Here is a 26,141-nt window from a genome sequence, read left to right as displayed (position 1 = left end):
ACATAAGGACTGTGTGGTAGCAACATCTGATGTCTGCCTACCATTTTAAAAAAAACTAATTAAAAAACAATTCAAGCTTGTTATTGATGCAATTGGCTCTAATATTATGTGTTCCACTCTGTTGTTTCCTATGCATCTAGCAAAAGCATGCTTGAGAGTGAGTCATAATAGATATGAGGATGTGGTGGAGGCCGTCAGTAGGTCTATGGCTACATTTAGCAGCAGTTTCTGCTGGTGAAGGTGGTAACATTTGTCAGTATTTTCACTTCATTTAATTGTTTTGAACCAGCCATGAACAGAGATTGAGAAGGAAAAGACAGTGTTGTAGTGAAGTTTGAGCACTCCACTATGGGATCAGGAACTTGTTCTTCCCCATAATGCTTGCTCACTCAGTCAGAGGCTTATCCTAGAGAGAAGGAGACAGAGGAAGGCAGCTATCCATGAAAAGTTGCAACCACTGGTCAGGAATTTAAGGGACCTACAGCTATGCAAGGCCCTAATGGAGGAGAAATGATAATAGCAGGCTGGCAAATGTAGGAGAAGACACCATTCTCCCCATGGTGACCTACCTGCAGATGTTAGCCAAGTTGGTATCTTCACAGACATCATTCCAGGGAGACATTTATATCCCTCTGTGAAATGCCGGCTGCAGAAATTAGTTCCAATTGTTTTAGTGGCCACCCTATGCGTGCACAAACAGTTGGCTGCTGGTAAAGTGCAAGCCTGCTCTGAAAGAGTTAAAATGACCAGGTATGGCAGTCTTAATCCAATCCTTGACTTCTAACCAGGATTATATGGCCTCTTTTCCTGTAATGTAACAGGGCGAATGTCCTGAATCTTCTGTTAAATAAGGCATTAATTTGTGTACTCAACATGCCTGTTTTCAATGACCAATACTTCTCAATTATCTTTTAGAAACTAAGAAGCCTTGAACTTCAGATACACCCAAGGGTGCTCCAAAATCTTGCAGTATCATGCAGTTTGGCTTGTCTGCTTCATATTTCCATCTGCACATGACACAGACATTTGTTGTACACAAAATCGTCATATTCTCAAAATGGTTGTAAATTTTTCCTTGCCACTACCAAAAGATTATTCAGCTATTCAGCCTCTTAATGGCCCTCAACCAGATGACCCCATGGCTGCTGAGCTCCTCTGTTACCCACATCCAGGCCTCTTCATCTGGCTGAGAGGTATCCCTTTGTCATCCCTTGATATGACCTGCTGCCATTTACTTATGTTCTGGAGAAGCATTCACGGAGAATTGTAATTAAACTGTGGGTTGGAGCTTGGTCTAGTGCTGTCTAATTATCCTGCCATCGTTATTCCTGGCAGCCAAGAGATATGCTAATGCTGGAAATCATTTGGTTGACTCAAGAATTGGTGGAGAGATAAAGTTAAAGGGTAGTAGATGAGTATTTTTTATGAAAACTTCTTATTCAGAAGGGATTGGGCTCAAATATTTATTCTTTCTCGGCAAGGATAATTTATATTCCTCTTTATTCACGGGATGTGGGACTGGCAAGCCCGTTTCTAATTGCTATGAATTGAAGGAGTTGCTAGGCCATTTCAGATGGAAGTTAAAAGTCAGTCACATCGCAGGGAATCGACTGTAGGCCAGACCAGGTAAGGACAGTCAGGTTTACTTATCTGAAGGACATTAGTGAACCAGATGTGTTTCTTGACAGTTGATACGAGATTATTGTTCCAGCTATAATTCTAAATATTATTGAATTCAAATTTCACCATCTGCCACGGTGGGATTTGAAACCATGCTCACAGAACATTAGACTGGAGCTGTAGATTCCCAGAATAATGACATGACCACAACACCACTGCCTCCACTTAAGACCATGATTGTGATAATGCTGGCATAATTGCACCAAAATGGAAAAATATCCTCTTACCCATTGCAGCTCCAATGTTTCAATGGCAAAAATGGTCATCTTTCAATACAATTATCCTCACATAAGTGACTTCTCCTGCAGTTGCCACTAAGGGCTTCATTTCATGGACTAATCCTTCTTCTACCCAAAAGGCCCAATTGGGCATGGAGCTCCTGTTCACTCAGGGCTGCCTTCCCGTTCAACTGCTAACTGACTAGGACTCACTTGGCTCACCATGATGGAACACCAAACCCGGGATTGAGTGACCTGCACATTTCTGATTCCATCTCACTTACCCCACTGTTTGGCGTAAATTTCAGCCCGATGATTTAACTGTGTTGTTAAGGCTTCCTTTATGATAGATTCCAGCCTTTCCTGATTATTGGTGTCAAGCAAGCTGGGCTGTATTTTATAGCTCTCCTTCTCCCCTTTTCAAGCAAAGCAGTGTTAATTTTGCTGACATCAAATCTACTGGGACTGTCTGTGGAATCTAAGAATTTTGGAAGATCATAGCCAGTTTACTCTCTCTTTTATGTAATTTGTCTTCTGTGAAAGCAAACACAAAACATTTGTTCAATATCGCTGCCAATTCATCATTCCCCATGATAGTTTTTCCTGTCGCTGTCCTCTCAGGGACCGACATTTACTTTATTGGTTAATAGACAAATAAAAAAAGAGTACGGATAAATGGCGCCTTTTTAAATTGGTAGCCTTTAAGAAATGGATCACTGCTGTGGCTTCAACTATTTACAATCTATATTAATGACTTACATGAAAGACAAAGGGTAATACAGGCGAGTTTCCTGAAGGCATCTGACACTTTAGTTTTGTTGCGATGTGACTCGAATACAAGAACAAGGAAATTTTGCTACGACACTATAGAATTTTGATGAGACCATAATTGAACTGTGTCTTCCCAGGAATAGATAAATTTACCTTTAAAGGTATTGCAATAAAAGTTTATTTGACTGATGGGATGAAGGGGTTTTCCTGTGGTGAAAGACTGAGTAAATTGGGATTCTAACGTTGAAAGTTAGAAGAAGCATCTTATTGGAACAGATGAAAGCACACCACATCTTCCACATAAACCAAAATGCTTCTCTCTTCCTGGGAAGATATTTTCCAAAGTTAACAAATGATATGTGGAGAAACATTAATTGAAGTTTTATTTAATTACAAATCAGTGAAATAAGAAAACATGATGTATAAAAAAATGATAGCGTGTTAAATTTCACACAGATCACAAATTACCTCAAATCTTTAAATTTGAAATTGCCTGCTATGCACTCATGTCTAGGTTGTCTAAAAGGGCTATTGACCTATATACCAACCTCGGTCTAATATCACTTGCCTCCCTTCAAATAACACAACCACTGACTACTACTCCCTACTATCTTTCCCTAATTCAAATTTATATCCTTAAAACCACTGCCTCCTCAACTCAATGTCTTCACATTTTTCTAATAACTTAATTTTGCTGTACTTTTCCAAAGCCGTTCGAACCTCTATGTGACAGAAGGTTCCAACTTGGAAGGATGGAAGCTCCAGCAACACGAATTGGTGTTTCCTCTGCAGGATGGAGAACATGAGGTGCCTTTATTGTGAGGTGCCTCTATCATGAGATTTCCACTGAAAAGGTTTTGAATATAATTAAATAAAGAGTGGCCATGGTTGCCAGCCCATTCCTAGGGAAGGAACATGATTCTACAGAGTAGCCTCTGGCTGGAACTATGGCCCACTGATCAATCCTTGTCCTTACTGTCTGCCCAGCAGATGCTATCAGGCTCCCACCAGGTATGATCCTTAATGGAGAACCATGTACCTAATCTTCCTACAAATAGGTAGTTAATTATTCATATTGGCCAGCGCAGTTAGGTGGCTAGCCTGCCCTGGCAATAATCTGCCTCCATGAAGATCTCAGAATTCTGGTCCCAACTCCTACATCCCCGCCAGACTGGGAACATTTCATCCTCATAGTGTGGCTTGGACTCCTAATTTGGCCAGGCCAGGGCCACGGAGCTCCTGACTTCATTACAGCCTTAGTCAAACAAGGACAAAAGAGCTGAAATCCAGAGGTGAGGTGAGAGTGACAGCCTTGATATCAATGCTGCATTCAACTGAGTGTGGCATCAAGGAGCCCCAGCAAAACTGGAATCAATGGGAATCTGGGGACAAACTCTCTGGTGGTTGGAGTCATAACTGACTCATAGGAAGATGGTTGTTGTTGTTGGAGGTCAGTCATCTCAGCTCCAGGACATCTCTGCAGGAGTTCTTCAGGGTAGTGTCCTAGGACCAACCATCTTCAGCTGCTTCATAAATGACCTTCCCTCCATCATAAGGTCAGCAGTGGGGATGTTTGCCAATGATTGCACAATATTCTGCGCTATTCATGACTCCCCAGATACTGAAGCAGTCCATGCCCACATGCAACAAGATCTGGACAATATTCGGGCTTGGGCTGACAAAGTGGCAAGTGACCTTCATACCACACAAATGCGAGGCTATGACTGTCAGAAATAAGAAACTATCTAATCACTATCCCTTGACGTTCAATGGTGTTACCATCACTGAAACCCCCACTATCAATATCCTGGGGTTTATCGTTGACCAGAAACTCAAATGGATTCACCACGTAAGCACAGTGGCTACAACAGCAGGTCTGAGGCTAGGATTATTGCAGAGAGTAACACACCTCCTGACTCCCCAAAGCTGGTCCATTACCTACAGAGCACACTCAGGAATGTGATGAAATACTCCCTACTTGCCTGGTTGAGTTCAGCCCCAACAAATTCAAGAAGCTTGACATCATCCAGGACAAAGCAGCCAGCTTGATTGGCATTACATCCTCAAACATCTACTCTCTCCACCATTGATAGTCAGCAGCAGCAGTCTGTACTATCTACAAGATGCAGTGCAGAAATTCACCAAAGATCCTTGGGACAGTACCTTCCAAATCCATGACAATCTCCATCTTAGGAGAAATATGTGAACATTACCACCTTCAAGTTCCCCTGCAAGCCACTCACCATCCTGACTTGGAAATATATCCCTGTTCCTTCACTGTTGCTGAGTCAAAATCCTGAAATTCTGTTCCTAATTGTTTTGTGCGTCAACCCGCAGCAGGTGGACTGCAGTGGTTCAAGAAGGCAATTCACCACCACCTTCTCAAGGGGACCTAGGGATGGGCAAGAAGTGCTGGCCAGCCAGCAATGCTCACATCCCACAAAAATGAATAGATTTTAAAAATGTGGCATTGCAGAATTAGGTGCTATATCTTAAGTTGAATATCATTTCTTCACACTTTCACAAATAATGGGATGTTTTTGTGAATTTCACATCACAAAAAAGAAATGTGAAATTATCCAAGTAAAGGAGACAATTTTCTGCAGACACTTCTATGGTGCAACACTATCAGGAACATTTCTCTTTCAACACTGCGTGTACTTTCGGGCATTGAGTTAATATTACGTGAATGCAAGGACACAAATTCAATACTTTAGTGGAATTTCTAATCTGCTGGGGGCACTGTGCGCCATGACTGTAAAGCAGCATTATGTCTCTGTTGAAGGATAAAGTAATTGTGCCATATAACAATAGCCTTTTATAGAGAGGGGCCTTTAATCATTTGGAGTAATACTTGGATTAGTTTAGTTGCATTGCCTAGCCAAAATTTTGATGCCCTGGTGAACTATTCACTTCATTCCTGCTTGTTATGTACATCAGTTGTGAAAAAAGGAAACAAATCAGTAAAACTTGGATATGACAGAACTGAACCAAACTCCTCTTGTATGTCTTGATATGGAAATCTACTTTAGACCAGTACTGTCATTTCCCAGTTTTACTAGCTTTTACATTTTTTCTTTCTGGTGCCATCACCTTTACTGTTTAAAGTGTGAGTATCTGGTTTATTTATGCATTTTAACGTTAGTAACCTTAAGTAATAAACCTAGGATGAAGTGTGGAAAAAGTGCATACCCAATTAACTTTGAAGCTCTAACCTGTAATATTGTGGGTCAAGCTTGGTCAAACTCAAGGTATTCTTCTTTAAGTGTTTAACTCTGACTTTATTCATTAATCTGAGTGTTTAATTGAATGTTTTGTTTCAATTGCAGGGAATTAAAAAGAGATCCCCAAGTGTCCAACAGATGTCTCTTTGCAGATCACTCTGTCAAAGATGAGCTGGAAGATGTCTCAGGAATATTACAATCCTCAGCAAATGTTCTTGGTAAAGTTGTTTTGTTATGTTATATGTCAACTTAAAGAGACTGTTTTAGCTTGGAAAGGATTCCTGTAGGTCAGAAATTGCATGGGTGCCATTTTGATTCTATTCAATACAGGGATTGAAATTTCTGTTTGTAAATATTCCAGTTGAAGAATTTTATTTGCAGCTTTGTAGAATATAGATTTGATGGTGATTTATTACTCAGAACTACTTCCTTATTTTATACCTTTGAAATGGCTCCTAATTCAAATTGTAATTTCTGACTCTGTTGCTCTCCATGTACTTCAATTCTTTTTAAAGATGATCTGCTTTCTAAAATTCAATGAAGTACATGTTCAGTAATTGGAAAACTGGCAAATACGGTAAGGACCTCTTAAGAACCTATTGAACTTGTAGACCAACTAAATATTCTTAAAAGGTATTTGTTGTGTTATGCCTCTTAGTCAGGGGAGCAACACACCTTTTAAAAGACCTGCTCATGCTAGATCACATGCAATGATAGTGATGATTGGGCTATGAAAATCTCATATACCATCTGACTTGAGCTGCCTTTTTTTTGTAATTTTCCTACACAATCTGCTAAAACGAAACAACTAAATGGCTCTTCAAAAACTGGTAGGTGTACCAGTGGTGCTGTTGAGGTTTTCCAACTACCTGACATCTATGATATGTTTAACAGAACTGTGTCGTTATGAAGCCTCAGCCATGTAAAATACTTTTTTATCAATGCCTGTGTTTCCTGTATTCCTATGTGACCTGCCATAAGAAGAAGTCACCTATTGGAAGCTTGGACTGATTCTTACGTTAGGCAGTGATTGACAAGATTTGATAGAATTACTGTTATAGGGGACACCCCGGCCGGGGCATAGACAGGAGATTCTGAGGCAGTGAGTGTAAATTTAGGATGGTTTGTTGCTTTCCTGGTGCTAGGATTAAGGAATTCTCTAAATGATTCCATCATATTGTTAAAGCTGAGTTTGAGAAATCAGAAGTTATTGTACACGTTGGTAGGAATGACATTTTTAGGGAAAATATTAAAACAGTACAGATTGAATTTAAGAGGTTAGGTAGAAGGTTAAAAAATAGAACCATAAAAGTGGAAATTTCAGGTATATCCCAATGCGAAAGTCAAACAAGGGAAGCAACAAAAGGTTAAAGGAGATAAATCAATGGCTGAAGATCTGGTCTATTGTTCAGGGATTCAAGTTTTTTGGTCAATTGGAATGTCTTTTGGGATAGAAAAGATCTCTTCAAAAATGGTGTGTCTAACCTAAACTGGAAAGGGACCATTATCCAGGGGAGATTTTCTCATTCCATTAAGGGAGACTTTGTACTGATAAAGAGGGGAAGTGGAGGAATTCTAAGTAACAGTGTAAACAGAAGGATTGATGGGGAGGGCTCTGAATGTGAAGAGAGCACATCAATTAGTAGAGAAAAACAAGAGAGACTCAGAGTATGTAGTAACTCTGAAGAACTAAACTGCATTTATATCAATGCAAGGGTTCTTACAGGTAAGGCTGATGAACTTGGGGCATGTTTAAGAACACAGAATTGGAACATCATAGGTATTACAGAAACTTGGCTGAGGTAAGGAAAGACTGTCAGCTCAATGTTCCAGATTTTAGATGCTATAGGAAGAGTAGAAAAAGAGACAAAAAAGGAGGGGGATGGCATTTTTGATTCAAGAATACATTACAGCTATAACTAGGGAAGATATTTTGGAAAAGTCATCCAGTGAAAATATATTGGTATAAATTGCATATAAGAAGAAAAGATCACTTTCATGGGATTGTACTATAACCCACTCCCCAACCCAATAGTAATAGGGAATTTGAGAAACAAATATATAAGGAGATCTCAGATATATGAAAGCATAATAAAGTTGTAATAATGGGGGATTTTAATTTTCCAAACATTGACTGGTTTACTATGGTATCGAAGTTTAGGATGGTGCAGAATTTGTCAAATGTGTTAAAGAAAATTTTCTTTATCAATATGTAAATGCTGTTTCTAGAGAAGAAGCAAAATTAGATGTTCTTTTGGGCAATAAGGCTGGGCAGGTGACTGGAGTAAAAGTGAAGGAACCCTTTGGGTCTAGCGATCATAATTCTATTAATTTTAAAATGATTATGGAAAAGGATAAGCCTTCCATAAAAGTTAAAGTTTTTAATTAGAGTAAGGCAAATTTTAATGGTATGAGACAAGAACTTCCAAAAGTTGAATGGAGTTGACTATTTGCAGGTAAAAGGATATCTGACAAGTGGGAAGTATTCAAGGGTGTGATGACAAGAATTTAAAGCCATTATACTCCTGTTAGACTGAAGGGTAGAGATGATAAGATCAAGTAACAATGGACAATAGGGGTATTGAAGAATAAAAACAAATCTTTTGGATATAGACAGCTCGGTTCAATTGAATCTTTTAATCAATATAAAGAGTGTATGGGCATTCTTAAGAGAGAAATCATGAATGCAAAAGAGGGAATGTGAGATAGCATTGGCAGATAAGGTTGACAATAATCCAGCGAGATTCTACAAATACTTTAAGAGCAAGAGGGTAAGTAGAGAGAGGGTAGGTCCTCTTAAAGATCAAGGAGGTTGCCTTTGTGTTGGATCCCAGGAATGGGTGAGACACTAAATGACTATTTCATGGCAATTTTAACTGTGGAGAAAGAAATAGTGTCTACAGAATGCAGAGAAATAAACTTTGATGCTTTAAAAACAGTTCACATTATTGAAGAGGAAGTTCTGGTGGTTGTAAAGAATATAAAGATGGATAAATCTCTGGGACCTGATCGAATGGTCCCAGACTGTCGTGGCAAGTAAGGGAGCAAATTATGAGACTCCTTGCAGAAATATTTGTATCATCTACAACTACGGTTGAGGTGCCTCATTACAGGAGGGTGGCTAATGTTGTACCTTCGTTTAAGAAAGGCTGTAAGGAGAAATTGGCGAACTATAGGCCTGTGAGTCTGACTTCGGTTGTAGATAAATTGTTGGAGGTGATTATATTAGACAGGATTTATGGACATTTAGAGAGGCAAGAATTGACTACTGATAGCATGATTTTGTGTGAGGAAAATCATGTCTCACAAACTTGCTTGTGTCTTTTTGAGGAAGTTACCTAAAAGATTGATGATGGCTATGTTTATTTGGCTTTAGTAAAGCCCTTGACAAGGTTCTGCATGGTAGACTAATTAGTAAAGTTGAGTCACATGGGATTCAGGGGGAGCTTGCCAATTGAATACATAATTGGAGAGTAATAGCGGAGATAACAGTGTGAAGCTGGATGAACACAGCAGGCCAAGCAGCACCTCAGGAGCACAAAAGCTGATGTTTCGGGCCTAGACTCTTCATCATGAAATGCTGCTTGGCCTGCTATGTTCATCCAGCTTCACATTTTGTTATCTCCACTATTACTCTCTGTCTCCTACCATTTAAGCCAGTTATGTATTCAATTGGCAAGCTCCCCTGAATCCCATGTGACATCCAGCTTCACACTTTGTTATCTTGGATTCTCCAGCATCTGCAGTTCCCATTATTTCTGAGTAATAGCGGAGAGTTGCTTTTTGAACTGGAGGCCTGTGACCAGCATTGTTCTATTGAGGTTAGGTCATCTTCTGTTTGTCATTTATATAAATGATTTGGATGAGAGTATAGAAGGCATGGTTAATAAGTTTATGGCGACACCTAAAATTGGTGGCCAAAGTGTACAGTGAGTAAGGTTTTTCTGAGATTACAAAGGGATCTTGATCAAATGGGTCAATGGGTTGAAAAATGTCAGATGGAGTTCAATCTGGATAAATCTGAGGTTTTGCATTTTGAGACAACAGACAAGGGTAGGGCTTAAAAATTAGTGGTAGGGACTTGAGTAGTATTGTAGAACTGAAGGACCTAGTGGTGCAAGTAAATAATTCTTTGAAGTTTGCGTCACATATAGACAGGATGGTTAAAAAGGCAATTGGCATGCTTATCTTCATTGCTCACTCGTTTGAGTATAGGAATTGGGAAGTTATGTTGAAGTTGTACAGGACATTGGTGAGGCCTCTTCTGGAATACTCTGAACAGTTCTGGTCATCCAGTTGTAGGAAGGATGCCATTAAGCTGGAGAGGATTCAGAAGAGATGAATCAGGATGTTGCTGGGTTGGAAGGTTTGAGGTATAAAGAAAGGCTGGATAGGCTTGGACGGTTTTCACTGGAGCATAGGAGGTTGAGAGGCGACCTGAAGTTTATAAAATAATGAGAGGTATAGATAGAGTTAATGGTATTTGACTTTTCCCTAGGATAGGGAATTTGAAGGCTAGGGGGCATATTTTAAGGTAAGAGGAGAAAGATTTAAAAAAGACATGAGAGGCAAATTTTTTACACAGAGTGTGTTTCACGTGTGGGATGAACTATCTGAGGAAGTGGTGGATGTGAGTACAGTTACAACCTTGAAAAGGCATTTGATTAGATACATGAATTGAAAAGTTTCGGATGGATGTAGATCAGGCGCCAGCAGGTGGCACTGGGTTAGTTTGGGATTATGTTTGGCATGAACTGATTGGATCGATGACTGTGCTGTCTGAATCTATGACTCTATGTGCCACTCTCTATATCTCCTTATGATACCTGGGCAGTACCATTAATTTATGAACAAGTATCCACTCTTCGTTCACAGGTCTGTGAGGATACCTCCATTTCCTCATCAGAATTCTGTTGTGAATAATTCTATGGAACTCCTTCAGCATCAGCTTCAATGTGAGCTGTCTTTGCTAACTTAAGTAACCCTGGATCTGCTTCCTCAATCTCAGTTAATGAAGTTATGTCAAACACTTATTTTGAATTATCTTTTGTGCTTAAAGAGACTTTTGGGAACCTTAACATCTACTCATGGTATTACTGACTTCTGGTGATACACATTGTTTAGCCATTGCTATGATCACTACACGTGATGGAAATAGATCCAGAACCTGTTCACGTGACTGTTCTGTCTCTTTAGCTCAACTAGATTTTGTGATTGTAGATGAAACTATGACAATCACTCTTGCTAAATCATTCCCCAAGAGTAAATCAAATCCTCTGCAGGTATTTTCGCAATTACCCCGACTACCACTAGTCCAGACAATAAGTCACTTTGCAATTGGACTTTGTACAATGGAACTGCCTAGCTCATTTACTAACATTTTAGCTTTCATTGAACTCTAGGAAGATTAAATCCTTCTCCAGCAAGAGAGATTTAATAGGCTCTATATCCTTAGTTATTCTTAATTGCTTGGATGCTTCCTTTGATGTAAAAGGACTTCTCTTCCCTCTTATACGAAAACCCTTCATATCAATTATCTATTCTGTGTACTTCCTCTGCCAATACAGCAGTATTTACCCCAGTCTCTTAGCTGTAGTTTGTGACCTTTCCCTTCTGAGTTTTCTTTTTAGAATTAGTGTCGCCAGCTTCAATAATCCCTCAACTTCCAACATTCTAAATGAATGTATCTCACTTTGTTACAATGGAAAAAACCTTGGCATTCAATTTTCCCCTGCAGCCTTAATATTTTCCCTTCTCATCTGAGGACAGGACCTTGGAACATATCCATTTTACCTTGGTACTTTTCTTCCTTTCATTCTTTCATTTTCTATAATGTTAGAATTTATGAGGGTCACAGAAAAAAAGTTTAGTTTTATGGATTAGTTCATAATCATCAGCCATAATTTCTGCCTGTACAGCAATTACAATCCTTCAGTCCTCAATAGGGCTTGAAGAAAATTTTAAAAATCTTTTAAGTGAATAATTTTTCTAAGAGCTTCAAGTATGGTTTCAGCTTCAAATGCTCATATTCACTGTCAATGCTCATAGCTTAAAATCAATATAAAACCAATGGAAGGCATGCTGGCTTAGTGGTTAGCACTGTAGCTGCACAGTGCTCAGGACCTACATTTGATTCCACCCTCGGATGACTATACAGAGTTTGCACACTCACCCTGCACTTCTGTGAGCTGCCTCTGCATGCTCTGGTTTCTTCCCTCAGGCCAAAGATGTGTGGGCTGGGTAGATTGGCCATGCTAAATTGCCCATAGCGTCCAGGGACCTGTAGACCTTATGTGCATTACCCTTGGGAAATACAGGATTACAGGGATGGGGAGAAGTCTGAGTCTGGTTGGGATGCTCTTTGGACAATCGATGTGGATTCGATGGGCTAAATGGCCTGCTTCCATACTGTAGGGATTCTATAAATATACTTTTGCCCATGTTATTTCCTTACATTCCAGGAACTTCCCCAGTGTGCTTCAGGCACTAGCAATATGCAGACAATATAGTTTTCTTTGCAATGTCAGAATTCCAAGAATTGTCTTTTTGTTGTGAAGAATAAATATTCTGTGCTTTAGTTGTCATTTTATCTAAACTAATCTAATCTTATTCCGCATGAACAATGTCCAGTCCTCTTCTGTTCAATTCCTTTGTCTAGCTATTTCTCCAATGACAAAAAGAAAACATCCATAACCTTTTCCATAAGTTTTGGTTGGATCTGTGCAAACAATCTGCTCCTTACTGAACTTCAAATTATGACAACTTCACCTGAGCCTGCATCAGCATCTGACATTACCTGTTTCAACTGCATCATTTTAAGCTGCTATTAATGCTTCCTCCTTTTCTCTTTCTCTTTGTATTTCTAATTTTAGTCTTCTATCTTAGGTTAATTTCAATTTCATTTCCTGTTATCCTAATTGAATTTCTCCTTTCTTGTCTTTATCTTCCCCTTCGAATTTCAACTCCAGTTTCTCATTTCACTCCTCATTTGGAAGCTACTTTAACTGCAACTGAATATTATCTGATTCTGATGTTTCACTACCCACAATATACAATCTCTCTTGCATTTCCTCTAAATCCATATACCATGAGATTAATTAAGCGATTGTATCTGCCAGGCAATGCTACTTCCAGTTTACTCACCAAGTCAATCAATCCTCTCTTTGAAAGTTCCCTTAAGACTGCCAGGAGGAACTCTGCACCGGCTGGATGTTTGCCATTTCCAGTATTATGTCATAAATACATTATAGAACATGATGTTTTCCTTCACCTGAGTTATTTACTAATATCACACCCAATTACTTGCTGCCTTTGTTTCAAATTAATCCCGGATAAGCCCCCAAACTTTGTGATGATTCACTGGGTTAGCACACTGAAAATCAAGCCAAAATCAATCAATTTGCAAAGATGCAAGATTTAGATTCCCAATTCACCAGTTTTAAAGCCCCAGGTTGTCAGAAAGTACAGACTAGGTTTCTACACTTAACAGGAATTGTTATTTATTATAAGTAATTACACTCTAGTTATAAATAAATAATTATGAACCATTGGCATATAATGCCAGTAGTGAAAGCTCTAACCCCCTTGTATACACACAATTACTGACACATACCAACTAATATAGACAGGAAAATATATGGTTTTTATGAGCATGGGGAAAGAATGGGAAGGCAGTCCAGTGGTTAATGAGTACAGGAGTTTACAGTTATGGTTCTTCTGCTTATCGGAGTGCTGCTCCTTGCACTTCCTTCTGTGGATTCTTTTACTTGTGTGTAGGAGGAGCAGGGTGATTAGTTTACATTTCTAAAGGGTGCTTGACTTATTAATTAAAGGTCACAGTTTACAGTAACTGCAAAAGGAAAAATGAATTGGCTTTCTGCAGGCTTAAAGTGTTTCGACTGCAGAGAGCCTGTGGGGATCTGATAGTTTCTCCCTCTCTTGCTCAACAGTTTGGGAATGTGAACCATCTGGGAACTAATCACATGGTTTTAACGGGCTGAAAACCTTTGTCATTGATAACCGGTCACTAGTCCACAGCACTCAAAATCTGGTTATCAGACTAAGAGTACTTTATAGTTTAAGTATGATTTTCTTGGATTCTGCTTTTGTTTATGGGTTCAAATATTTTGTGTGCTTTGTTTAGCAATGATTTAGGCTTGCTAACCACCAAATATACTCAATCTGAATCATTTACAACACCATCCAGAATTATTTTGATGCAATTCAATAAGTTTTCATGTTGCCTATTTTCCCTGAGTACAGGGAACCTGTTGGCTTAAATTTAACTTGCTGACGTTTTTCTTATTTAACTGTTCTGTCATGAGAGATGATATGGTTGATTCATACAAGTAAAACAGCAGGAATTATTTGACTGCCAAAATAAACAGATGTTGAATTGGTTGTTGCAGTTCCTTAAATGGCATTTCACACAGTGGATTTGAATCTATTGAGGAACAACTGAATTAAGACTTTTCATCTGCTAGGATAAAGTGCTCATGTGAATGTATTTTGGTGGTGCAAATGTGACACCACAACTGGTTTAACCACCAACCTCATGGGAAGTGGGAAGAAATCATATTGAATTATGGGCTGTTTGCAGGACCGGGGCTAAGTTAAATTAATTTGTTGGGCTAGTATCCACTTTGGGTATTTTGAGGTGAAATATAGCTGTTTATGCTATATTGATATCAAGCACAGGTCACGTGTACTATAATGTAAGTTTGAACATTGTGGTGTCTAGCACTGACATTTGATAAAAATAGGATTCTTTCCTGAAAACAGAAGACATTAAAAAAAAATTAGGTTGGAAATGTGTGGCATTGAGTTATGTTCATCAGTGCACATATTTTGACGTATTACAATGCAAAAGTTACATTATTTTGTATTGTTGATTATTAAAGCTATTTGTCTTTCTCAGGTTTGGAGATTGAAGAACTACAAGAAAAATTTGGTGAGGAATTGTTCTGCATTTGTTTTGAAGAAAATGAAAGAGTCCTGCGAGCAGTCGGAAGTACACTGCAGGACTTTTTTGTCGGGTTTAATGCTTTACTGGAACATGCAAGAACATCCAATAGTAAACATGATGGGTTTGAGTCCCCTTCTTTCCTATGCAAAGATTCAACTGATGGTACTTTGATGCTTCATTACTTTTATCCACACAAAGTTGTTGGATTTGCAATGCCTGGATTGATCAAAGCTGCAGCACAGAAGATCTATCAGCTGGAAGTTGCAGTGGAACAGGTACTCAATGTCCCTGAAAAGTTATCCTCAGTTGGCACAGACCAGAATAATTGTCTTACCTTCATTATCAAAGTATATACTGATACAACTAACATGAATATACTTCCACAAGGTTTGACTCATTCTCCATCTGATCTAAAGATAAGCATTGTTACTTTCTGCAGAACTTTCCCATTCCACTTCATGTTTGACCCAAGTATGTTGATCCTTCAACTTGGAGAAGGACTCAGGAAACAATTGAAATATGAAGCACATAAGATTCTGAGATTTCAGGATTGCTTTGAGATTGTTTCTCCAAAGATTTGTTGCAGTTTTCAAAAGATTCTGTCAAAGCTGGTCACACCATTTGTCATTCGAACCAAGCCTGACGGAAGTGGACTAGGAGATCATGACAAAGTAAGTGCAAGACATTGGATTTCAAAAAGAACAGTCAACAGCAGGAAACATTCCTGAATTTGGAAGTTTTAAAAAAAAAATCTAGCTCCTTGGAAATCCTGAAAATATCTTCCTTTTCATAAATAAGCTGTAGGTTGAGCATTTGTGATTGGTAACAATCTTTATATCTTTGGCTCATAAGATCAATCCCTTGGCTGTCTTAACATTTTTGTGTATATTTGTTCTGTGTTTCACAGCTGGATGATGGTCAGGAGTTATGTTGATAGTGGAATTATCTTTCTCCCTCAGTTAAGGGCTTGCAGAAGAACAACGTCCTTTGGCTCTTAGTTATGTTGCTTTGGAGAGTTTGTATTTGAAATGTTTTGCTGCAAAGCCAAGGTCTGAGTAGATGCATCTATAAGAGATTATATTAAGTCACATCTACCAGTTATAAACTGCATATTTGTGCTGTGGCTCTTTTATGTTTATATTATTATTATGTAGAGATTTTCTCTTAGTAATTACATAGTTTTAACAGTGGAGGAGAAAAGTTTTACTGAAGGTGAACACTAAAATTTCACTGCACAGGTGAAAGCCTTTAGGCCACAATTAATAGTAACAGCAGATGCTGGAGAATCTGAGATAACAAGGTGTAGAGCTGGATGAACACAGCAGGACAAGCAGCATCAGAGGAGCAGGAAGGCAGACGTTTCGGGCCTAGGGTCTAGGCCCGAAATGTCAGCATTCCTGCTCCGAAGATGCTGTTTGGCCTGCTGTGTTCATCCAGCTCTACACTTTGTTATCTCAGCCATTAGGCCTTTTGTTTTTATCTGCCTTTCAACGTATTGCTAATTCAGTGACCTTAACTAAACTATATCCATAATTGGTTGTACGTTGCTTAAGTTGTACATTGACACAACAATGAGTTGGCTCCACCAGATATTTCGCACCTACACAGGCCCCAAACCCCACCTCTTCCTCCGGTACGTTGATGACTGTATCGGCGCCGCCTCTTGCTCCCCAGAGGAGCTCGAACAGTTCATCCACTTCACCAACACCTTCCACCCCAACCTTCAGTTCACCTGGGCCATCTCCAGCACATCCCTCACCTTCCTGGACCTCTCAGTCTCCATCTCAGGCAACCAGCTTGTAACTGATGTCCATTTCAAGCCCACCGACTCCCACAGATACCTAGAATAGACCTCCTCCCACCCACCCTCCTGCAAAAATTCCATTCCCTATTCCCAATTCCTCCGCCTCCGCCGCATCTGCTCCCACGACAAGACATTCCACTCCCGCACATCCCAGATGTCCAAGTTCTTCAAGGACCGCAACTTTCCCCCCACAGTGATCGAGAACGCCCTTGACCGCGTCTCCCACATTTCCCGCAACACATCCCTCAAACCCCGCCCCAGCCACAACCGCCCCAAGAGGATCCCCCTCGTTCTCACACACCACCCCACCAACCTCCGGATACAACGCATCATCCTCCGACACTTCCGCCATCTACAATCCGACCCCACCACCCAAGACATTTTTCCATCCCCACCCCTGTCTGCTTTCCGGAAAGACCACTCTCTCCGTGACTCCCTTGTTCGCTCCACACTGCCTTCCAACCCCACCACACCTGGCACCTTCCCCTGCAACCGCAGGAAATGCTACACTTGCCCCCACACCTCCTCCCTCACCCCTATCCCAGGCCCCAAGATGACATTCCACATTAAGCAGATGTTCACCTGCACATCTGCCAATGTGGTATACTGCATCCACTGTACCCGGTGTGGCTCCCTCTACATTGGGGAAACCAAGCGGAGGCTGGGGGACCGCTTTGCAGAACACCTCCGCTCAGTCCGCAACAAACAACCGCACCTCCCAGTCGCAAACCATTTCCACTCCCCCTCCCATTCTTTAGATGACATGTCCATCATGGGCCTCCTGCAGTGCCACAATGATGCCACCCGAAGGTTGCAGGAACAGCAACTCATATTCCGCCTGGGAACCCTGCAGCCTAATGGTATCAATGTGGACTTCACCAGTTTCAAAATCTCCCCTTCCCCCACCGCATCCCTAAACCAGCCCAGTTCGTCCCCTCCCCCCACTGCACCGCACAACCAGCCCAGCTCTTCCCCTCCACGCACTGCATCCCAAAACCTGTCTCTGCCTCCCTAACCTGTTCTTCCTCTCACCCATCCCTTCCTCCCACCCCAAGCCGCACCCCCATCTACCTACTAACCTCATCCCACCTCCTTGACCTGTCCGTCTTCCCTGGACTGACCTATCCCCTCCCTACCTCCCCACCTATACTTTCTCCGCCTATCTTCTTTTCTCTCCATCTTCGGTCCGCCTCCCCCTCTCTCCCTATTTATTCCAGAACCCTCACCCCATCCCCCTCTCTGATGAAGGGTCTAGGCCCGAAACGTCAGCTTTTGTGCTCCTGAGATGCTGCTTGGCCTGCTGTGTTCATCCAGCCTCACATTGTATTATCTTGGATTCTCCAGCATCTGCAGTTCCCATTATCTCTGATGTACCAAATCAGCCAGGCATTGGCAGCTGTACTCCATTCTCTCTTCTGTCACATGTTACCGTCTACTGGAGAAGAGAATACTGTGAGCTAAAGCAACTCAATCCCACATACTGGTACATGGTCCAAGTCTCTGCACCCCAGCGTGTTGCCTGGCAATGTGTTTCACTTTTCCAGTATTTTGTATCATAAGACACAGATTGGAGAGTCCACTGAGCCCATCTTAATTAATCCATACAGAATGATTGTAATGACTCAATTTAGATGCAATTAGCAATTCATTAAACCGGTTCCGAGGAGAAGAGAATCCATTAAACATTACGGAGTCCACAGATGATTGAGTTTCTCTGTCTTCTTAATCCAGTCGGCTTGGATTGTCATTGTTGAATGGAACATGCAGCATGATGTGATTATTGTATTTTTTACATTATTGAATTCCTGATTCTGCTGTGTGCAAGAATTTAGAATCAGTTGAAGCAAAGGAACAGTTTTTTTAACCTTTTTAAAAATTCTGGTAATATGAGATGGTCAGCTAACACCACAAAATACAGGAAGGCTTGCTTTTGGACCCATGAGTATTCTGAGTACATGGATCCTAGTTAACAAGTTGTAGGTTAGCCATTTAAAGAACATAATTTAACAATTGAGGTGAAATATAAATGTAGCTAGTTGTGCTATTGACCTTCAGAAAACCAAACAGTGCGGGATCATTTATATTTTGAAAACCTAGCACCATTTCACTAAATTAACTGTTAATGCTTATTAAATGTTGTTTAGCATGCAACCATTGCACTCTTCTGATCTTCTATCAGTTTCTTCTCCTCTATACATTTCTGAATGTGTCTTGCAGACATCCTGAGAGTGTCATTTTGTACATTTCCTGAATTTGATTCTGGAGATTAAGTTTTAACGTTTTGTGCAATCTCACCCTGTTCCACCAACAGCCTGCAAATAGTGGAGATGACTGACTCTGATATTTTTATTTGAATTCTGAGTCAAGTGGAACAAGTGAGCTGAGGGCAGTGGTATCCAAATACAACGCTCCCCATCCAAGGCCAAAGAGCAGTGGGTTGGAGAGTGGAGAGTGAGGCTTAGATGACAGAGGGAGTGGAAATCTAGGGCAGCAAATACCCAGACTGTTTTTGAAGGAGTATTTCTTTTGACAGCTCCAAAAATTACAGTGCTTTGAATCAATCCCATCTGGAACTCAGAACTGCTGCTGAAGATGAGTTACAATTTATAATAGGCTCTGTGTTCGCAGACAAGGGTAGCAGCAGCACCAAGGAAACACTTAACCTTGAAAAAGAGTCATATTAGACTCAACATTAACTCTGTTTCTCTCTTCACGTATGCTGCCAGACCTGCTGAGTTTCTCCAGCACTTGGGATACTAGAAATATGAAAGGAAAACATGGTATTTTGCTTTTATTTGAATACATAACTACATTTTCCTTGATGTTCAATGTTCCAGTCATTGCTGAATTCCACCCCACTGTCCACTCTCCCACCCTTCTCCTCTCCCCCCACCACCACCACCAGCACATCACTTGCAATATCTTTGTGGAATTATATTGACAAGCTTAACTGAACTGGCCATTTAAATACTGTGGCTACAAGATCAGGCTAAGGTTGTGAATACTGCAGAAAGCAACTCCACTCTGGGCTTCTTGTATTAGAATATTTTACACATGCCTTGATCAGTGCAGCTTGAAGAACATTCAAGAAGTTTACTGCCAATTAATAGACACCCTTTCCACTGTTTAGTTACAGATGTTGCAATGTATGTTGATGTGATCTTTTAAGAAGTTACAGTTGAACACTAATTGGATATGATGTACTCATCTTGTAACTTGTTAGTCAGAATGAAGCAGCAGTGATTGAAGGTGGTGTACTATAATTCGATCCCAGTAAACATATTTGCATATGGTCTTACTTAAGAAAACCTACGTTATTGTTTCACCAATCCTTATGTATGATTGAAACATTTACAACAAAAAGAAAATCAAATATATATCATCTACAAGATGCAGTGCCAAGCCTCATTAAACATTTTCTTCCTGCAACCCCTGACCAGCTGGGACAACATCAGCCCAGCAGTTTGCCGATCAAACTCCCACATCATCCTTATTATATTCTATTAATAGTCCTTCTCCGATTCTGGGTCAGAAATCTAGCATTCCTTTCCTAATGGCATTCCAGATGTATGTACATCAGATGGACTGCAATGGGCCAAGAAACCAATTCACCACTATCTTTGAGGGCAGTTAGGAATTGGTAACATTGCTTGCCTTGTTAGCGATGTCCATGCTGTAAATTGTATACAGAAATTTTGATCTGCAGTAATTCCACCAGAAGACAGCACTTGAAAATTTTGGTACTCACTTTATCCATATATTACTGAAAAACACTATATACTTTTGGTTTCTCTCATTTTACTTTAAGTCACCATAGTGCTAGTTAATTCTACTTCTTCATCTCCTCCTGTCAATCAATCATTTCTGTACCAATAATGTTTTCAATTCTATCGTCATCACATCTTTCCACCTGGTCTTAGGCCTTCCTATTCCTGGCACTCACACCTCTTTTCACTCACCTCTTCACACTTCCTCACTTTGTCCATAATAGGCGACCAAATAATTTTAATTTATTCTTTGCTACTTCCTTTGATATTTGTACAGTCTTCATTGGCCACTTGATAACATTAATTCCTGATGAATTTCCTTTCTTCTCACTGCATAGCATAGAACCTTAACACATTCAAGGATGCAGATGGTGTAATTATTTTTAATCTCCTATTCAGGCATGTAATGAAACACCATTGGATCGACAATCCCAACAGCACGACCGCAAGGTATTCTGGCCATAATATTTGAAGACAAATAGTCTGAATTGAAAAACCTACTGAGGAATTAAATTCCTAACATACAGAGTTTCCAACGTACATGATTTAATATATGGGAAAGAGTCATGGATCAGAGACTGAGAAAAATTGTGGAAACTTGTGCAAGATTGCCCAAGTTTATGTTTGGAGGATGTACCACCCATAACATTTTTGTTTTAAACAAGGGATGGGGAATATTAGGATGCCAATACAATGTTAAGATTATATTAATAGAATAGACATGGCGTATGATTGGGATCCAAGAGAAGAAGTCTGAAAATAACAGTTGTCCTCAAAATAACATATGCTTATTGACGAATGTTCATGAAACATGTAGCAATGTTTAATCCCATTTTTAGCTTCTAGCTATAATGAGTGTAGAGGGATATAAACAAATTAAATAAATGGGTAAAAGCTTAGCAGATGGAATATAATGAGGGAAAAATGAGAAGGTATACGCTTTGACAGTAAGAATGGAGAGCTGAATATTATTTATATAGAGAAAGACCACAGAAAGCTGTAGCAGAGAGGGATTTGGGGGTCCTAGCTCTTGAATCACAGAAATCTACCATCCCAAGTTCAGCAGGTAATATGGTAAAGCAAATGGAATGTTAGCCTTTATTTCAAAGGGATGGAGTACAAAAATAGATTGTGCTCAAACTATAAAAGGCATAGTCTGATGACAGCTTGAACACTAAATAACTCTGGCCCCCTTTTATAAGTAGAGATATATTGGCATGAGAGGCAGTTCAGCAAAGATTCACTTGGTTCATCACAGATATGGAGAAATTTTGTTATATAGAGAGGTTGAGTAGGTTAGACTTGTATAAACACAGAGTACTTAAGTATGTTGCCCTGGAAATAATGGATGCATTGATAGTCATCTTTCAGTTTACATAGACACGGAAAGAGTTCCTGGATGTGAGTTTGCTCGCTGAGCTGAAAGATTAGTTTTCAGACGTTTCATCACCATTCTAGGTAACATCATCAGTGAGCCTCCGACGAAGCGCTGGTGTTTGGCCCGCTTTCTATTCTATTAAAGAGTTCCTATAGATTGCCGGGTAACTGATGTAGCCGCACAGTTAAAAAAAGGGGAGAAGAAACAAGGAACCATAGAATGGGTAGCATGATACTTATAATGGGGAAAATGCTAGAGTCTATTAAAAAAAATTCAAAAGCAGAGCACTTCGAAAACAGCATCAGGCAGATTCAGCATGAATTTATGAAAGGAAATCATGCTTGACAAATCTATTGGAATCTTTTGAGGATGTAACTAGTAAAGTCAAAATGGAGGCAGTGGATATGGTTGACTTGGATTTCAGAAAGCTTTTGATAATAGCTTTTGCAGGAGAAAACTAAAATGCAAGGGATTGGGTGGGAGATGTTGGGGGAGTGTACTGACATGGATAGAAAACTGGTTGGAAAGTAGCAGTCGCTGCCTAGTGGGGTATTACAGAAACCAAAGCTTAGACCTGAGCTATTCACAATATATGTTAATGATATAGATGAAGGAACTAAATCGACTATCTCCAAGTTTGCAGATGACACCAAACTAGGTGGGGGTCCAAACTGTGAGGAGGATGCAGAGATACTTCAGTATGATTTGAAGAAGTTAGGGGAGTGAGTAAATGCATGGTGCATGCAATATTTTGTGGATAAAAATGAGCCAATCTACTTTGGCAGCAAAAACATGAAGGTGAGTTATTTTCTGAGGGGCAATAGATTGGGAAAGGGAGAGGTGCAAAGAGACTTGGGTGTCCTTGTACACAAATCACTGAAATTAAATAAACTGGTGCAGTAGATGATGAAGGCGGCAAATGGTATGTTGGCCTTCAGAGCAAAAATATGGCAGCACAGGAGCAGGAATGGCTTGCTGAATTCTACAAGGCTTTGGTGAGACCACATCTGGAGTAGTGTGTGCAGTTTTGGTTTCTTCATCTGAGGAGGGATGGTCTGACTACAGACGGAGCACAACAAATATTTTCCAGAGACATGAAAACCCTACTTCTGTGTTTCCTTGCTTTCTTGTCCAACCATAAACAATGTCACTGTGAGGACTACAAGCGAGAGAAGGTAAGTGGTTTTGCACGATCGCAGGTGACTTCAAGGGACAGAGCTGATTGGTGATTCAACAGAACATAAAAGATTTACCAGACTGATTTCATGGGATGGTCGGACTGATGTATGAGGAGAGGTTAAATCAATTGGGACTTTATTCACTGGTGTTTGGAAGAATGGAGGGGGGAAATCACATTGAAACATATAAAATTCTAACAGGACTAGACCAGGTAACTGGGGAGTGCAGAACCAGGGTTAATATTCTAAAGATATGGGGTAGACATTTTAGAACTGAGATGAGGAGAAATTTCTTCACCCAGAGAGTGGTGAGCCTGTGGAATTCTCTGCCATAGCAAGCAATTGAGACCACAACATTGAATGTTTTGAGGAAGAAGTTAGATATGGTTCTAGGGATAAAAGTACGGGGAGAAAGTGGGAACAAGGTATTAAGTTACATGATCATCCATGATCAAATTGAAACATGGAGCAGGGTCATAGAACCAAAAAAACATACTCCTGTTTCTAGTTTTTGTTTCTAATAAGCTGCTTGCTGATATTCAGTTTGCATTCTGCCGTGGTTACTCAGCTCCTGGACTCATTTGGTTTAAACAAAGTTGAGTAAGCAGAATCCTGATGAGAACTGCCTTCTGTTCACTTGTTGATATACTCAAATCTATGGTTTGGTAGCTTATACAGTATCGACCAATTGTCTGATTCCTTTAGGCCAATGACCAGGGGACAGTTAATCATGATGTCAGGATGACTATTGTCCCATTCCTCACTTCCATTTGAAGGTTTAGATATCATTCCGTCCAAGAACAACACATCCTGTTTTCCCAAGTATTACACTAAAAGGGTCATGAGCCACATGATAATTCTTTTCTTTGTTGTCACTGTAATACAGTTAAATGAGATCTCATGTTACACAGGAAAAATGAAACACTAAAATAATTCACTTTTAATGGGGTACTTCAATTTCCAACACTGTATGCCCTGGGAGAAGCTCTGCCTTCGGCAAAATCTTGGCAGCCTCACTAACTTAGGGCATTAAGGGTTTTAATTTGCTGTCAAACTCTATTCAATAAACAGCTGATCCAGGTCATTTCCAACCCATGTAACCATTCCCTTATGGTGGTAAGGGGCCATATGATGTGGCTCCCCATTTTTGTTTTGCCAGCTGCCCCATGTTTAAGCCTGTTACCTCAGTGCCGCGAAAATGTAAACCTTTGAGTCAATAGGGGATCAAATATCTTTATAATAACACCAGATGAAATTAGCAATAATTCATAAAAGTAAATTGGATTAAAAAGGAAGGCAGCAGCATTCAAAATGCTTCATGCTGGCCCCCTTGTGGCACAGTGGCAATGTCCATACCCCTGGACTAGGAGGCCCGGGGACTAGTCCCACCTGTTCCAGAGGTGTGTACCAAAAATAGAAAAATAGGTTAGAAAGGCTTCATTGTTAGATACAAACAAGCCATCCACTAAGGCCTGTAAATAATCGGGTTTATTTTAAGTAAGGAAGAGTTGTGTGCAATTAATTTTTCATTGTATCATAGTACTTTTGAAATTTTTGCAAGCTCCTGCAGCTATAATTTATTTCCCCACTAATCTAATAAAAGGCTTCACTATTAAATTTTAGGCATGAGTTTTGAGAATCAGATTATGTTTCTTTGTAATTTCATGTATAGTTGCCAAAATATACCCAAGTATTTCAAAATAGTGCTTCTTTATAATTTGAAACTGTGAGGTATCACAACTTTGCGATAAATTGATCAATACCCCATTTGGTGTGGGTATTGAAGCAAGTATTCTAATACATTCTTAGTTTATTTTAACAGTATTTTACACTGTCTAGTGAATTTGAAAAATACTGCTGCAGTGGATGTAAGAGATTACAATTAAGATTAAAGAATAACATGTCCAACTATGGAACTTATTCAATATCATGATGTCGTAGAAGTGAAACCTTTCCTAGTGGTTGACATATGAAGACTTGAGCACAACATTCAGGCTTGTGTTTCAGATGGGAGGCTACATTGAAGACTGCAACACCAGGGTATCACTGATAATCCCATTTGGGATTAACCATACATTTGTGTACAGCTGAAGTTTTACAGAGTAATGAAGGTGAGTACTGACAGCTTCATTGTCATCAGAAATGCAAAGTCTGGGCAAATTATTTTTCATTTATTCATTCACAAAATGTGGGATTTACTGGCAAGGCATCTTCTTTTATCTATCTCTCATTGCACTTGAAGTCGATGGTGGCCTGAACTGTTGCAGACTGGATGGCATGGAACTCCAGGGGAAGACTATGGTGAACCACTCATTGCACTTCTGGCTGGAGATGGTCGCTAATGGGTCCAGTCATGTCACTTGCCCTCTTTTGCTGGGCTCTTACATCATTGTGGACAAAGATGTTAGCTGTATAATTGTTCGTTATCATTCATGACTGGATGTGGCTTAACTTTAGTACTTTGATCCAATCTGTTGGTTTTGATTTTGTAGCTGTGCCTATAATATGCTGCTTCCACTCTAGCCATGCAATGTAGCTATACCAATTTCATGACCTTGAAGTCCTATTAGTGCAGAATTTTAAGATGAAAACAACTGTGAAAAGAACATTTCTACTTTAAAATCTGTAACTTGAGACTCAAACTTCCACGTGAAGTTTTAAAAGTCATTTCGAGGTAGAGGTCACAGCAGATAACCTACTGTTACATTGTTCTGGACTCAAGGCCTATTGAACTCTATTAGCTCATCATCACGCGCAGACATTTAGAATTTGATTGATCCTTGGATAACTTGATGGCTTATTCAGAAGCTGGGAAAATAGGAACAGAAGTAAGCTGTTTGGGTCCTCAAGCCTTCCCAACAAGAATCTATCCACCTGTCTTAAGAACATTTAATGACCCCAAACCACTCAAAAAATAAAAGTAGATTTTGAGTTTATATAAATCTTATTTTATGGATCATTCAGATTACATTGTCCGGTGTACTGTGACACCAGATTAACATCATATTTTCATATACGTCTCAAATTGTGTTACAACTAGGAAACAGACAGCTGAACCAAATCATCCTTCGTAACTTACTATTTGCAACACAGTAACATTCAACCGAAGACCTCAAATAATTTTTCCAATAGTTGCTAACCAGACTTTTGAATAAA

The 26,141-nt window shown here is 39.8% G+C and overlaps 1 protein-coding gene across 3 annotated transcripts in view; it reads left to right on the top strand.

Moving 5' to 3' along the window:
• The window catches only part of gucy1a2 (guanylate cyclase 1, soluble, alpha 2), a 216,851-nt gene that overhangs the window by 70,754 nt on the left and 119,956 nt on the right, over window positions 1-26,141 (top strand). For all 3 annotated transcript variants that reach the window (XR_007247831.1, XM_048533630.1, XM_048533629.2), the window contains exons 3-4: window positions 5,999-6,111; window positions 14,811-15,529. Coding sequence is in view for 2 of the 3 variants with exons in the window: in XM_048533630.1 (XP_048389587.1) it covers window positions 5,999-6,111; window positions 14,811-15,529 (832 nt within the window). In the remaining variant the exon portion in view is untranslated. The remainder of the gene's footprint in view (window positions 1-5,998; window positions 6,112-14,810; window positions 15,530-26,141) is intronic.

This window comes from Stegostoma tigrinum, chromosome 6 (assembly GCF_030684315.1).
Source record: "Stegostoma tigrinum isolate sSteTig4 chromosome 6, sSteTig4.hap1, whole genome shotgun sequence".
Lineage (NCBI taxonomy): Eukaryota > Metazoa > Chordata > Chondrichthyes > Orectolobiformes > Stegostomatidae > Stegostoma > Stegostoma tigrinum.
Note: the sequence above shows the minus strand (reverse complement) of the source record. Positions and strands in the feature narration are given on the sequence as shown.